We start from the raw sequence: 16525 nt of genomic DNA on the forward strand, positions 1-16525 counted from the left end.
TTGGTGTGTCTCCCACCTCACTGCCCACTCAGTTTCCTTTGCTCTTCCTCTTCTTCCTGAACTCTAAATTTTGGAGTTCCCAAGGCTCAGTCCTTGGCCACATTCTCTTCTTTATGTACATTCACTCTCTATGTGATATTATTTAGGCTCAAGGCTTAGAATATATTCTGTGTACTAATAACTCCCACTTTTCTATCTCTATCCCTGACCTTCAGACTAGTGTACCCAACTGCTTACGTGACATCTCTACTTGGCTGTCTAATAGGCTGGTCAATCTTAACTTGTTCAAACAGAATTCCTGCTTTTCTTCCTTACCTTTTCCAGGTCTATCTCAATAAATGGCCTCACCGTTCCCCTAGTTGCTCACGCTAGAAATCCTTGCCTCCTCTATTTCCCTCATTATCCTACATTCAATTGATAAGCAAGTCTTAGAGGAAGAGTTAATCAAATATACAGTGAATATAACCACTTCTTATCACTACTTTCATTACCATCTTAATCCAAGTCACCATGATCCTTCTATAGATTAATGCAATAGACTGATCATGGTCCTATTTCCCCTCTTGGCCCCTACAGACTATTCTTCCCACAGCCCCCAGGGTGATTTCTCTTAAACCTATGGGTGATCATGTCACTTCCCTCCTCAAAACTCTCCAAAGACTTTCATCACTCAGAGAAAAAAAAAAAATCCCTACTCCCCAGAACCTACACGGCTCTGGAGTATGATCTGGTCCCTCCCTACTGCTTTGACCTCATCTCTGCTCTAGCCACTGGCCTTCTTGCTCGTCCTCCACCTGTCAAGTTCATTCCTCCCTCAGGCCTTTGTACTTGCTGTTTCCTCTGCCTGGAACATTCTTCCCCTGGATCCTGGTATGGATTTTTATTCAGGTCTTTACAATTGTCAACCCTCAGGGAAGCCCTTATCGGAATTAGCAACTTTCCACCTCTCTCTTTACTCTCTTGCTCTGATCATTTTTTCATATCTGACGAGATACATATCTGTTTTATGGCCTGTCTTCCGCTCTAGAAGGTAAGCTACATGAGGGCAGGGGCTTTGTTGGTCTTATTTACCACTGACCACTGTATTCCCAGTGCCTAGTAACAGTGATAACATGGTAAGTTCTTAAAAAAATATTTGATGAATGTACTACAATGAAAGTTTGATCAAACAATGGTAGTAATATGGTAAATAAACATTTGCACTTATAAGCTTTTAAAAAATTAATAGCCATTGTACTGACATCATCAATGACACTTAGCATAGTCCAATCAACTGTGGGCAGCTAAATCAGAGAATGCTGTCCTTACCCTAAAGGAATCTTGAATCTGTAAGAGAAGATACTAATGTGGAACACTATATTAATACATAAACCAAATTAGTGTTTGAAACATCCAAAGCTTATACGACTGTACTTACCAACCAAATTTGCTGTGCAAAATATTCGACCACTTTTTTCCAGAATTTCATGGAATCTCAATTGACATGCTGCAATTGTTTCATAATCTGTGCTGTAAGCTTGGTGCACCTCAAGAGTGATAGTATTCTTCTGAATATAATGTAAGAATAGGTCATTAACATGAACAAGATATTGAGAAGTAAAGTTATATTCTGGGTGAAGGCCTTGCACTATGGGAGTTGTCTGTAGTTCAAAATCATAGAAAGCATAGGTACAGAAAGTGGCAGGCTCTTTATCTCCAGATGCTTGTAAAACTTCAGAAGAAAAGGTTACTTTGTTGATATGGATTTCAAATAGGTTTTCACCTCGTTCTAAGTGAACAGTTTCATCAAATTCATCAACTGAGTCATCTGGCATGATTTCTGGTTTAAATTTGTACTGCTTGGTGCCATAGGCAATATCCTTTAATTGGGCTGCAAGAGAAAACACACAGTTTAGAGATTTTTAAATACTGACGTATGAAGATACAGACTGGCTTTTGAAGTGATAGGAAGTCTGAGTGTTTTTGGTGAAGAGTCTCCATCTTAAATTCTATGACTACGTGTTTTTCTGTAAATAATACGGTATTATAAAGAAATTCATCATCTTTTTTGAAATCACTTATTAACAATGAAATTACAACTTTAGTTGTAATACAGGTTATATCAAGAAAAAGAAAAAAGAAAAAAAAGGCCTTTGAAAAGCTGAGGTAAATTGTTTGGATTCCACCTGCTCCTCTGCCTCTGCTCTATTATCGTCTCTCCTACAAAATTAATTTCTCTTTCCAATTGCTCCTTCCCATCAGCTTAGTAAAATACGTACTTTTCTACTTGTGGGGGTGGTGCATATGTTTATTATCTCAATTATGGTGATGGTTTCATAGGTGTATACACAGGCCAAAACTCACCAAACTGTACAATTTAAACATGTGCAGGTTAAATTTATGTTAATTATACTCTGTAAAGCTGCTTTTAAAAATGACATCTCTTTCTAGATACACGTCTTCCCCACGTTACATCCAAATTTCTAGAAAAAGTAATGTATACTTGTATCTCCAACTCCTCATCTAACAGACAATCTTCAAATTCCTGCAAACAGCATGTGCCTTACTTTTCTCGTAAAACTACCACCAATAACCAATTAATTGCTAGATTGAATGGCCTTTGGTCCTCGTGTTACCTGATTTCTTTGCTTCATTGACACTGTTGACCACTTTCTCTCTGGTGAACTTCTGTCCTACTGTGGCTTCCATGTCATCATCTGCCCTGTTTCTCCTCCTGCCTCTCTTCTCATTCTTTAAGGGTTTCTGCTTTTCTGCTAGTTTGCTAGAGTGCTGTTTTTATCCTTTTCTTAGTCTATATATTCTCATGGATAATCTCATCCCCTTTTATGACTTCTGCTATTATCAATATGCTGAAGACTCTCATATTTCTATTTTTAATTCAGATTTCTTTCCTGAATTCCAGACCCACAAATCCAATGGCTTGCTGAGCCCTCTAGCTAGACATCCCCTAGGCATATCAAACTCAATATATCCAAAATAGAATGTATCATATTCTCTTCTAGTTATTTCTGTACTTTGATTCTCAGTGGTGGTGTTAGCATTCATCCAGGTGCTCAAACTAGATACTACAGAGTCATCCTAGTTTCCTCTTTTTCTTTTACTCTCCCCACATCTGTAGGGTCACTACTGTTCAACACTATTTCCTAAGTCTTTATCAACTTTGTCCCTGTCCTCTCTATCTCCACTGATGCTACCTTACTTACACTCCCAGTGTTTACTACTAGATTACCGTCAAACCCAAACTGCTTCCTTCCATCAAATCTTACTCATTCTTCCCAAGACCTATAGCATGATCTCCAAAATGCAGCTCTGGGTGTACTATTCCCCACCTTAAAAATTTCTTAGTGGTTTTCTAGGTTAACAAGGTTCAAACTCTTCAGGGTGGCAAAGAGGGCCTTCATCATTTGTGTCTTTCCAGCCTTATCTCCAGGTTCTCCCCTCCCTTTACTAATCCTGAGTTCCAGTTAGATGGATCCACATGCAGTTTCTCGAACTAATGGCAGTGCTTCACATTTATGGCATTTTTACTTGCCTCATCTATTGCCTGCCACGCCTGTCCATTGCTGTTATTTAGTGGTAAATTCTGTCACTGTTAAAGACTCCAAACCTACTACTGTGTGGAGTCTTCTTGAATCTTCAGGTATAAATAGGTATTCTATCCCCAATCATTCTTGGCACCTTTCGCATTTTCCCAGCTTCACACTCTTTACAGTAAAGTGTAACTGTCTATTTTCTTCCTCACATCTCATGAGTTCCTTGAGGGTGATGCCTGAGCTTTTTCCTCTTTGTATTCTCACTGCCTAGTACTTTGTTTTGGATGCATTAGGAGCTTGACCATGTTTATGGAATAAATCAGTAAATTTAAGAGCAGATAAAATATATTGGTAAAGATTTAGTAAGACCTGAAAGGAATGAAAATCCCAAATTCCGTGACCTCTCTGTTATTCAGGAAAATTCCATTAAGCAAATTTTTATTGAGTACTACTTGAAATAACAGGTACACACTGCTCTTTGACTTTTGGAAAACCCTGTTCAGTTGGATAAAAATATTTACTGAGCCCTTTTACTTAGGGCAGTGGTTTTCAAAGTATGGTCTGAGAACCCCTGAGGGCCCCGGAAACTGTTTTGGAGGTCTGTGAGGTCAAAACTATTTTTAAAATAATACTAACAACCTATTTTCCTTTGTCATTCTTATTCTCTCACAAAGGTATAATGGAGTTTCCCAGAATCTATATGATGTGTGATACCAACAGACTGAATGAAGAAGCAGATATAAAAACCCAGCTGTTTTCTGTTAAGCCAGACACTAAAAAGATCTGCAAAAATGTTAAAAATTTTTAATAATTAAAAAATTTAAATGATTTAAAACAGTGCCACTCTTCTATTTTTTTTTTGGTATGGAAAATAGAGCTTTTTAAAAATAAAGACTATAACTTATGTTAACATACAATGGGTTTACTATTATTATTTTAGCCTGACTTAAAAGAAGTATTTTATAAATTTCTCACTTTCAGTTTTTAATATGATAAATATCATAAGTATAACTCATATAAGCAAAAGGCCTTTGGGATCCTCAGTAATTTTTAAGAGTGTAAAATGACTGCCGGCACAGATCACTGAATTAAGCACTGTACGGCAGAGAAGAGAGACAAAGTGCTTGTTATTGTAGAACTTACAATATTGCAGTCACAGAGAATAGGCCAAACCCCAGCAGTGAAGGACACATTGTACAATCCCCAAACATATTTTTGGAGTATATCAGAGGAAAAGTGGTGAGTGCTAAGGTAGTGATTTTCAAAGTATAGTCTTGCACCTGTGTCTGAATTGCTTTGAGTTATTTCTAAATACACAGAATCATGGGCCCAGGATCTCTAGGGGTGGGACCCAGGAAGCCACATTTGAAACAAGTTCCCCAAGTGATTTTCACACATGCTTAAGTCTGAAAACCACTGCAAGGGCATTTCAAGTAGAGGCATGGCTAGGAGCAATGGGAGCCAGCCTCCAGGCATGGGTGTGTGCTGAGTCAGATTCTGAAGGCGGGAAGGGTTTATCTTGGAATCAGGGTGGAAAGGAGGTTCAGTGGCGCAGACAAAGGTACAGTGTAGGACTGAACAAGACGCATCCGACAAAGAGCAAACTGATTTTTTTGGCCGAGATGCGTAGCTTGCTGAGAAGACAAATTAGCAATGAGGTGGTAAGTCAAGTCTATGGTACTTTATGAAGTACTTTGAAATCTTGCCTGCAACACTGAATTTGAAAACCAGAGAGAATTACTAAAAATTCTTTAGTATAAAAGAATCAGATAAAAACAGCCTTTCTGGTAAATTATTATAGTTACGAATTGGGGAAAAAAGAGAGCAAAAAGAAATCATGAGTGTAGATTTGGATGACATTTTCAACTGTTATAAAACCCATTTGTCTAGTTACTGGAGACAAAAAACTGTGCACATTGTACCTTCTAGTTTCTGGATGCGTGCAGCCCTGACATCAAGAAGATGAACGTACTGTTCCACTTTGAGTTCATAATCTTGCTGCAAATTTTCCATCTTCTGGGTCACTGCCTCAACTTCCATCTAAAAAATAAGAGATAACAAGTTGAATACTTATGACTAGTTCCATATTCATTTTTTACAGCATTTCCTAGGGATACCAGGATCTGTAAACCATAGTTTCCTGACCTCAAATAGCTTACAGTTTAGGAAATAATGCTTGGCAATGTTCATAAATCAGAAATAAAATCAACAAAACTCTGGAATCCTTTTTATGGAGGGTTTTTCCCATTAGTTAAGGGCTAATATAACATGTGGTTGTGGCAGGACCTCAGGATACCTATAACCCATTTGCAAAATGTGCTAACACTAGTAAAGGTGAATTCATTGCCACTATTCTCTAAAACCAAGGACTTAAAAAAAAATTTACTTGTATTTAAACTATTTATTCTAACTAGCCAGTTACAAGGCTAAATTCCAGTCATGTGGTAACACATGATAGTAGATTGTAACAGACGATAATACATGATACTGCTTAGAAAAGTAAATCACCAGTAGACTATTATAGGAAACCTACTCTCCTGATTTAGTGTATTACATTACCTGATAATCTTTATTAATTTTATGTTGCATAATTAGCATGTTTCTTGTCTTTTCAAGTTCTTGTACTGTTTCTGCATGAGTTGCTTGCAGCTCTCTCAAGGAACATTCTAGGTCTTTATTAATTGTATTGTCTACTTTCACTAAAAAGGAAAGGTCTCCATTTTTTTGTGATTTTTGAGCCTAAAACAAAAACATGTTTTACTACTGAAACAAGAGTTTCTAAAATGTAATCATGTAAGTTAATACAGATACAGCAAGAAGCACTCATTAACTGAAAACAGATACAGTCCCATTTTCCACCAGGAATAAAGCAGTCCTGATATAGAAAATATTTTGGATAGACATTTGGAACAATTACAGAGAAATCAAAAAACAGTTTATTACTTCACGACATAAAAAGGAATCACATACATTTATTTCTATTTCTTCATTTGATTAAAATCTACACTGTGATGATCTAAAAGGAAAGAAATGCACTTTCTCATCTCTTCTTCTAAATAACAGAATATCCTAGAACTGGAAAATACCTCCTGTTAACATTTACAATTCAATAATTTATTTAAGATAATAGGGTGTACCAAGGTCTCTTAGGACAGAAAATTGTTGATTAGTTTTATAGTGAGGCATGTAAAAGTAAAATGTTTGTTAGACTGGGAGAAAGTGCTTTAAGTAGAGTTTTTGAGGTCTATTTTAATGTAATTTTGATGTCATTATGAAATATGTATATGCTGTAACTAAATGCTGACCACTTTCCTGAATAATTCATTCTCAAGTATAAGGGTTACAGATAAGGGTCATCATTATGCTGAAACAGTTATACGCAGACATGAAATTCATGGTGAACTTCAGAAAGTTACCTTTACAAGCAGGAGAGCTTCGCTCAATTCATCAGCATTAATATCACTCTCCTGCAAAAGAGAGAGAAAGTAAAAGCTCAAAATGAGGTATTAATGGAAAGTACCAGAGACATTCCAACTGTGCAGATTTTCCTCACGGAATAGAAGCTGCCTGACATCACGAATTAATAGACAAAGTAATATATTTGCATTCTTTTGCTTTATAGCATGGTGTTTTCTCTACACATAAAATATTTAGATAAAAACTTGGAGTTTAGTTCCTAAATAAGAAAATAGTTCACCTGGTTGTAAAATTTCATGCGATTTTTAAGTTCGTCGAGTTGTTGCTTTTGTTCCAGATACTGTAACCGGAGTTCTCTATTTTCTTGAATGAGTTTCTCATTTTGGTCTTAAAAACAAAGTCAACACAATTGGAAAAGTAACTGAGAATGAGGTATAAGAACACATTTTAATTAACTTAATTCCTGATACACACCAAGCTCGATCTACTATTGTTGTGGTCAGAGAGAAAACCGAGCTGGCACCTAGACAAAGGCAGCAGGGAATGAGGAACAAATGAACACTATCATGTGTCTACCATATGATTCACTTGCTTATCGAAAACTTAAGACTTAGGTTCACAGTATTACTATAAGGAAATTGTGGCCTCTGGGACTTCAAAGGAACATTCTATCTAAAATACCTAAGAAAATATGTTTCTAAATCTATGATTTTTACTTACTTATTAAGGGTCCTGAAAGGCATGCAAGAAAAAATTTTTGTCTTTTAGTTTTTTAATTGACTTCCTTGAATTTTCTTTGCCCAATTTAGCATAAAGTCTTTTTATTAAAACAAGATCAACTTCCCTGGTAATAACTCTGAATCCATAATTTTAATCAATCACACTTTTAACAAATCTGTTAAGATAGGAGAAATGGGTTCTCAACCAGTGCGTGGTAGGATCAATAGTAATTCATGTGTGTTCTTTATTCATTGAGTTCCTGCTATTAATTAGTAGGACATGGACTCACAGCTATTGTTAAGGAGGAGAGGTTACGTTTGCCTGGGCACTCATTTGCCATGATCCACAAATGGGCATAGGGCAGAGCTACAGAAGACTGTAAATCCATAAAGAGACTAATTTTTCACTCCCTGCAGTAAATATGCTTAACTAAAAAAAAAAAAAGCATAACAGCTTGCTAACAAATCTATTCTTTAGTCTCCTGTTCTTAGCTGTACTCTTCACTAGAGTTCATTGTGATGGTCAAGTGTTCTCCTTTGTTGGCTCCCTGTGGACTCACTCTAAACCATGGCATCTAAGGTGTCTCCACTAATTTCATCCTACTCTCAAAGATTTATATTTATCATGAGTCTTCAATTCAAGTTGTATATATTTTTGTTTCCTTTTCTTAAAAAAAAGTAAATCAATACATTTGCCAAGAATTCTTTACATGAATATATTTGCACACTGACTGCATTTTATACAAAAATATGTTTCTAACTTTTATGATGCTTTGCGTTCCCAAGCTATAAATACTATATATGAGTAAAAAGTGTAAATTACACAGTTAAGAAGAAATGGAGTAAGTTTGGGTGCTTTTAATGTCACATATTTCCTGGCAAACCAAAAAGTAAAAACAAAAAAACTGTGGCCCTAGGGTATGCAGAGACGTTTTAATATCAAATACATAAACACTTTTAACTTATTGATGAAAGGTTAAAAGGTTACCCAAGAGTATAAATTGCTAATATTTAGTGAACTAAACGAAAGAATTTCCAAATGTGAACAATACTTGGAAATTTTGAAGGTAAAAGTCAAATACTTGTCTGTAACTAAAAATTAGGATTAATAATAAAGTCTTGAGATAAACTTGCTTTTTGGTTAAAGAGTAGAATAAGAATGTGGAATTCTTTATTTTATATTTGTTAGGTTAAACGACATCCAGATAGAATGATTAGGTAACAGAAAGTAAATATCGTCAGAAGGAAGTAAAACCAAAGGTCCCAAGGATGATATAAATTCCTTCTTTGGCCAAGAAAACTTTTAGGAATTTTGAGGGTGAGCTCAAGTGTAAAGGACATTACTGCTCCATCCTCATCCAGACATGGCGTATTTCGATTATTCTAACTCTGCTCTAGTTTTCCCATTCCTTCCACTTTTCAGAGCAGAGTCTTAAGAATGATATGCTAGTAGGTATAAATAAACTTACTCAAATGTTTCTTCCTTTACTGATTTTTGTTTCAACAACTATGTCTCCATTACACTGATATGTTTTTAAAACTAGGCTGTTATTAGTGGGAAAATAACTTATTAGTGGGAGAAGACATGACTGAATACCAGTAACTTTCTCCCTATTGAGTTTTACGTAGAATTATCTGCTATATTTTTCTTTTCTTAAACCGTTTATTGGGGACATAACTCCTGGGTCTGTAAAAAGTACAGAGACGCTATAGTTCAAAGAGGAAAGAGACTTGCTGAATAATAATATGAAAAATCAAAGCACCCTGTATAAGATGAAAAATAACCTCCTTACCTTATGGTTTGACAAAAAGCAGGGTAAGCTAAACAGCATTTTATTCAAATGAGATAACATTTCACTCTTTTAAAATTATGTTCTTCAAGCACACCATTAATAAGCAGAGTGCAGAGAACAATTCAACTAAACAATTTTCAGAGCTCCTTTGTGCTAATATCTTCAGCTGTGATCAATATAACCATATGCATTATGCTGAATTATGCATTTCAGCTAAAGATAGAAAGGAACTTTCAAAAGCAGGCCCTTAGACACATGCAGTTAATTTAAGCATTAACCAAATGCAAACTGCATTTACATATCCTTCCCCCACATATTCACACAATCTGAAACTAATTTGTACCTTGAATAAAGAGGTGAGTATTCTCTAAAAATAATTTGCCAGTTAGATGAATGACTACAAGAAGCCAGGGAAACATCTTCTGGCAAAGAACATTTGATACATGAAAAGGTAAATGTGTGAAGAGACTTCAAAGTAAAATTAAACAATTTCAAAATCTGTAATACCAAAAGGAACTATCTAAATATTAAAAGATTTCCTTAAATAGACAATTCCATTTTTCCTTTTTTGTTTAGTATTTCCCTGTAAAAAGTGGTTAAAGGCTGTGATATTTTTCTTATAATTTATTGTAACATTTTCACAAAGAAACAAAAACTTAAATCATTAGACCTGTACATTTCAGGTATGCAAGCAAAAATAACTAAAGTAACAGTTGCATTAAAAAGAAAGATTCAGTTTGGGCAATTTTTCTTAAGAAAATAATTGGATAAATATGTAAAGATTTGTGTACAATGATGTTTATAATACTTAAAAACACTGAAGCTATTTAAAAATTCATCAATAGAAGATTGTTAAACACTCTATGGTACATTCTCACACTGGAAAACTATGACAGCCATTGTAAATGATGATGTGGATTTATATTCACACTCAAGGAAAAATTTCATAATATAGTAAATAACAAACCACGTTATAAAACCACATGTATACATGTAGAAACAACTCTGGAAGAACATACATAAAAATATTAATAGTGATTATCTCGAGGGTTGTGGGATTGATTTTTTTCATCTACTGGAATTTTTTTTCAACATACATGAATTATTTTTATTATTCAAAAAATCCAGAAATACATAATAACCAGTAAAAAAGACGAGGAATAGACTAGCTGCATTAAAATAACCCAGCAATTGTAGTTTTAATAATTTAAAAGAACTCCAGAATTAATTCAACAACAATAAACAAATTTTTTAAAAAGACCACCAAGATTCTATCCTCTTAAGAAGAGTTTCTTTCCAAACACCAATTCAGATGTCTAAAGATAAGAGGTTTGGAATTCTTGCTATCTAGGGAAATACAGAAAGCACAGAAACAAGGAAGGTTTATTTCATTTCTCTTTTCTTTAGAATGAGCCATTTATATCCGTTTTTGGAAAAGAGAGAGGGAATATAGAGCACTTCCACTTCAGTGAACAAGAATTTATTGAGGAAGTATTAAACAAAGCACTCTGTTGGGTATTGAATACTGCACAGTGAAATCAGGCACTATGACTCTTTGAAATAAAAACTTTTAAATATCCACCCGGTGATAATCATGTCACCATTTTATTCTACTCTTCTAGAGTCCACCCTTGTAGAGAAAAATTCATAAATCATCTGTCATCAAATTTAATCACTTGGTGAATAAATATTGAACACATATTTCATTGAAATTAAGACTCCATTGATTATAAGATGTATTCCACTTTCAGACTTCTTAAAATGTGAAAAAAGGTCAGATCATAATTTTAAGATATCACTTACAAGATGCGTCTCAATCTCGAGATGTTAAAATGGGGAAAAAAATCTTTCTTATAGTAAATCAAGTTTCTTATAGCATTGTGATCTAAATCAATATATAGATTACTAGTTAGAATGTAATTTTTTAAAAAACTGAGTCTGCATTAAACTTTTAAACGTTCTCAATGCAACTGAACTGCAAATGTTCAAAAGGAGCAACCTTGTTATCACATCAGTTGGTTTATCTAGTGGATGAGTAAACAATACAACATGTGAAGCAAATATTTCCCTGGTTGTGCATTTGTGTGTATATGTATGTGTGTATAAGACAGCAAATCAGACATCTACTTTGATTCTAATTATTTTACTTCTAGGAGAGAAGAAGGGTGAGATCTGTGACTCACAATAGGAAACTTACTGATGATTATTATTCCAGCAGGGACATCGTGACAAGGCTTCCTGGTATTTAAGTTCACTGTCACAGAGTAGAATTAGACATCTTATTATCAGAGAGAACCTCCTTGTTCGACTTATCAAAAACAGCAAGCAACTACTTCCGCTACTCTGTCATCTTAAGCCGCTTTGTTTTTACTCCTACTGCACTTGCCATCACCTGACATATTACATATTTATTTAATTATTGTCAGTTTCTCCCTATTGAATTTATGTTGCATGAGGGCAAGTCCTTTGTTTTATTCACTGCTGTATCCCCAGAACTTAGAACAGTGCCTAGCACATACTGGTACTCAATAAACACTTGCTGACTACCGAATAAAGAAAGGCTCAAAATTTAGGAAAATTAAACAAATTAAAGACAATGTGAATAAGAGTAATTCTGAGAAGAAATAATTCTTTTGGCATATGTGATAGGCCGAATACAGGGAAATTCTGAGCAACCAATAAACTCATGAAAATGGGTGGCTGTGAATACAGGCTGTGTCCCCAGCCACAGCACGGTCCTGGCAAACAGGAGACACCACGGAAGTACTGACTGAGTCAGCGACCAACACCTGATCAATACAGAAGTCTGAAACGCATAAGTCAGTAAGCATTTTCTATGTACCTCTTTCAGTTTTTAATCTGTCAAGGATTTCGGTTTTGTCTGTTAAGTCAGATTTTAAGGCGGTCTCAAGCTGAGCAATCTGTACTCTCAGCTGCTGCTCCTTTAACTTCCACTGCTCTTCCTGGGCAGCACTGAAGGCACTGCAAAACACACGTGACACGCAAGGAAAGCTTGGAAATTAGCTTCACCCGAAAATAATAAAGAGAAAAGCTTTTAGTGGCACAGAGACCACTGTCATCATGTCTTAGGAATTAAGTAAACATATGCTGGTCTGCTGCTGTTGAAACCAAGGCGCCTTTCGCAGGCTGCGGTTAGGGAACATGAAAGAGTTTGTGGGATGAGCAAAGGAACTGGCCTTAATTTAGAGCTCTAAAGTCAGAAAAGTTGGCAGTGTGCAGCTTTTGTGGGACTAGTAAAGGAATTCAGATACTGTACATACTCCAGAGGAATCCACAATCCCAAACCTCAGCAATCGACATCGGACAAAACCACTCTCTCCCACATACAAACCCTCGTATTACAAGAAAAGGGACTCTCCACCTGATCTTTAATTCTAGAATCTGAAACTTTTAAAGAGTCTGTGATGATAACATATTCACAAAATGATAGCATTTTGAACTACAAGATGGCAGTTTGATATTAAGAAGTGGTGATAATGTGGTATTTGTCCTAAAAAACAAAGAGCAATTGGCTAAGAACATTTTACTTGTAACACACGATTGGGATGAAGACCCAATAAGACAACCCTGATAAAAATGACGAAGTAGAATTTTTATTCTGCAATAAAAGTGTAGCAGGTTAAACTAGTTAAATTCTACCATGTCCCAGCATATTGGAAGAACCAGTTGAAAAATAACTAAAGGGTACGCAGAAGGTATACACTAAACGTTCATTTAGGCCAGCGACTGACAAACACTGGCCTAAACTAGACACTGGTGTTAGACCAGCTGCACGAACAACACTTAGGACATTTAAAAATGAAGATGCTGGGGCCCAGGAATTCGGAGTTTTATAAAGCTGTCCAGGTGACAGCCAGGTTTCAGAAAAGCTGATCTTGGTCTGTATTTCAGCAGAAAACTATCATCTGTGAAGCCTGATATGACTGAATAATTATCGCAGCTCTGACCCTTCTACTTATTTTAAACCCAGTAAATGAAACAAAAATTTGTAAAATCTGGCTTTGTACTGATGATAAAGCAAATGGAAAAGAAACTTGTTACTGAAAATTGCCCTTAAGGCTGTTCCCAGTTAGTCCTGAGGTTAGTCCAAAAGAGAGACTTTTCTGGGAGGCATAGTTTCAAAAGAACAAAACTGTGTATTCATTTTACATTTTGAGTGTTTTTATTGTATTTAAAGTAAGATGACCTTAAAAATAAATGGAATTCTAGAAGTTTCTCTAAATATGACATCTGTTTCTTCTATCAATGGTCTCATTTCACCAATATTTTAAATTAATTTTATCAAAAGTACAAATACCTAAATGGAATCCAAATAAAATATATACTTTAAATGCTAAAGTAAAAAATATTCCTTTATACTTTGATTTTTAGATAAAGAACAAATACAATTTCTGTGTCTGGTCAAATTGTATATACCAAACACATACATATATACGCACGTGAGTGTGTATGTATGTGTTGCATGTGTCTTGTATTATTAAAAACATGTACTACCCGGAAAAAAATTAGCATGATGAAATAGGCACAACTATACATTCTATCAGATGCCAAAAATTAGAAACAGTAGTGTTCCAATAGTATTAGTACCAGCAAAGAGATCACCAACAGTTAATCTGGCAGAAACATCAGAAGCTGTATGTGTTTAAATTAAGAACAATTTAGCAGCCTGGTTTTTCCAAACCCACAAAATACTAGTGTAAATCAGCATAAGTCAATCTGAATTTAGTCCATGGCTATCTTCCCTCTAAATTTAGGATTACATTCCACTGGAGTTTCATGAGGAATTCCTTTTGAATTTACTGTATTCCTCTATGCTTGGAGCCATCTGTGTAACTATAAATGGTGAACCACATCTGGCTCCATTTTCTTTGTAAAGGCTGTGCACATGATTAAATCTGCATAGGAGAACAGTCTTTGAGAAAGTTTTATTCATGAAAATGTTTTTGTACATTGCCTACAGTGACAACTGAGGGGGGATCATAGTTGGTCTCTGCACACATTTCATTGTTACACAATGTCGCAGGAGTGATAAAATGTCAATCTGCAGTGGAAGGCTCACTGGTGCCTGTGGTCACTGGCATGTCCATTAGCAGTCATGGGTCAGTGTACTGTAAATACACACCCTTGATCAACAACATGATAAGACTGAAATAAGAGCTGAAGAATTCCTCTCCACCCTAAGGTCTTTTTTCTTACAGAAGAAATTCCATTTATTCCAACATTCAACGGTTTCCTAACGTTAAAGACAGGGAAGAATAAGCTCTAAATCATCCATAAAGAAATTCATAGGTACTTTAGGGAGGGCCTAATAGAAATGAAACACATACTTCCATTGGGATATTTCCCTTACTGAAGGAAAAATGGTGCCCCAAATGTACTGGGACCGATTTCTGGGAGGCACAAAGTGCTCAGATTTGATCACATGAGCTTCCGTGACACCGAGAAGACTGCAGGGGACAGGTGCTCACTTTACAGAAATGCAGCACAGAGTCCACGGGCGGTCAGCAGCGCTCCTTTACATTTTGAATATTAGATGACTAGCACGTTGTAAAAACTTGATTTACCCAACTCTTAAAATGGTTAATATCATCTTCAAAAACTAGACCAATGGATTTTTCTAAAAAAACAGGCATTGGCTTAGTGTCTCTCAGGGAGTTAGTATCTTAAAATTACCGTTAACAGATTCTCTGGATCCAATCTCAATTGACTGAATTCATTGGATGGTGGTGGGGCGTGGGGAGGAGGGCAGGTGGGCAGGCTCCAAAGGGGTGGTGGCACTTGCCTTTTGCTGTTTTCCAGGTTATTCACAGACATTACAGTGGAAGGACTACTGCATTCACCAGTTATATCACCCTGCAACTAGACCAACTGCAAAAATGGGACACAGCTTTCCTACATTATAGTATAGATCTTCTCTCTGACCAGGTAGAGAGATTTAACTGCAGAAAATGTATTCTGAATTTTTAAATTGAACATTTCTTAAAGTTATACTTATTTCTTGGCATTGTATAAAAAAAAATTTAGCATATTAAAAAAGGCTCATACCAAATACTAACATGAGGGTTTTATCTTACCAGATGATTCTCTAATATGTCATATGTCAAGTAATAAACACATTCAAAATTTCATTTGAAAAAGGAAGATGAGAATGCAATCTGCAAATCATATTTTTCTCCTGAAAATGAGCCAATTCTGAATAACAAACAAATGCTCTCCTTTTAAAAACATGCTATCACTATGACTAACCAAATGGAGTATATGCAGTTTTTGATGAGCATTAGTTGTTGGCAATGATGAATAACAGTGCAATGAAACACAAGAGCTGTAAAGGATCTTACGGGCGATGTGGATTTTCGTAGAGTTTCTCCAACTATGCTTCTGAAAACATATTATATATTTAAAAAAATTGTATTAGAGAATTTTATAGTTCTATTTACTACCATGTGTGCTTGCTGGATTTTGTGCCTAAGTGACATTAATTTTTTTCTTACACAAAATGTTTTGACATTCATTACACACATTTACCTCAATACACCTCACACAAAATTCAAGGGTAAGCAGCATAATCAAGTCTGTTTTTAACGTGACAGGAGAAAAATGTAGCTCAAGCATAAAACACTAAAAAAAAAAGCCCTTCAAAGTCAGATTTCCACTCTTAGATCATCTTCTAATATGGAAAGATAAAGTTTCATGGTGATACAGTAAATATGAGAAAAACATGTCTTTCTCAAAATTCCATTTATGCATTATTCGCAGCTAAGTTTAATGATTTTTATTCCAAGAAAGTATGTTCAGTAAATCCTCAAATTGGAGGGAAGTAGAAAACGTATAAGTAATGGCCAAATGGCACTTATTTTCTTGTATTAAGACTATGTTAAATTATGTGAAATTACAAGACCTTCAAGATAAATATAAATCAATAAAAATTTCTGAATGTATGACACTCCCATTATTCCATGAATGTTTCCTTTTCACATATAACATTCCCAATACAATTAAAGTCAGAGAGAGTGAAGCACAGGGGAAGAAATTCAAGTTTTAG

General features: G+C 35.4%; 1 protein-coding gene across 5 annotated transcripts in view; it reads right to left on the reverse strand.

Annotated features, from left to right (window-relative positions):
- RPGRIP1L (RPGRIP1 like) overlaps positions 1-16525 on the reverse strand; it is a 102621-nt gene that overhangs the window by 56823 nt on the left and 29273 nt on the right. For 4 of the 5 annotated variants that reach the window (XM_046684005.1, XM_046684003.1, XM_046684004.1 and 1 more), the window contains 6 exons: positions 12305-12444; positions 7231-7337; positions 6950-7000; positions 6093-6272; positions 5456-5573; positions 1418-1870 (listed from right to left, as the gene is read on the reverse strand). In XM_046684005.1, coding sequence (XP_046539961.1) covers positions 1418-1870; positions 5456-5573; positions 6093-6272; positions 6950-7000; positions 7231-7337; positions 12305-12444 — 1049 coding nt within the window. The remainder of the gene's footprint in view (positions 1-1417; positions 1871-5455; positions 5574-6092; positions 6273-6949; positions 7001-7230; positions 7338-12304; positions 12445-16525) is intronic. The other variant, XM_046684006.1, reaches the window with a different exon arrangement.

Source organism: Equus quagga, chromosome 13 (assembly GCF_021613505.1).
Source record: "Equus quagga isolate Etosha38 chromosome 13, UCLA_HA_Equagga_1.0, whole genome shotgun sequence".
Lineage (NCBI taxonomy): Eukaryota > Metazoa > Chordata > Mammalia > Perissodactyla > Equidae > Equus > Equus quagga.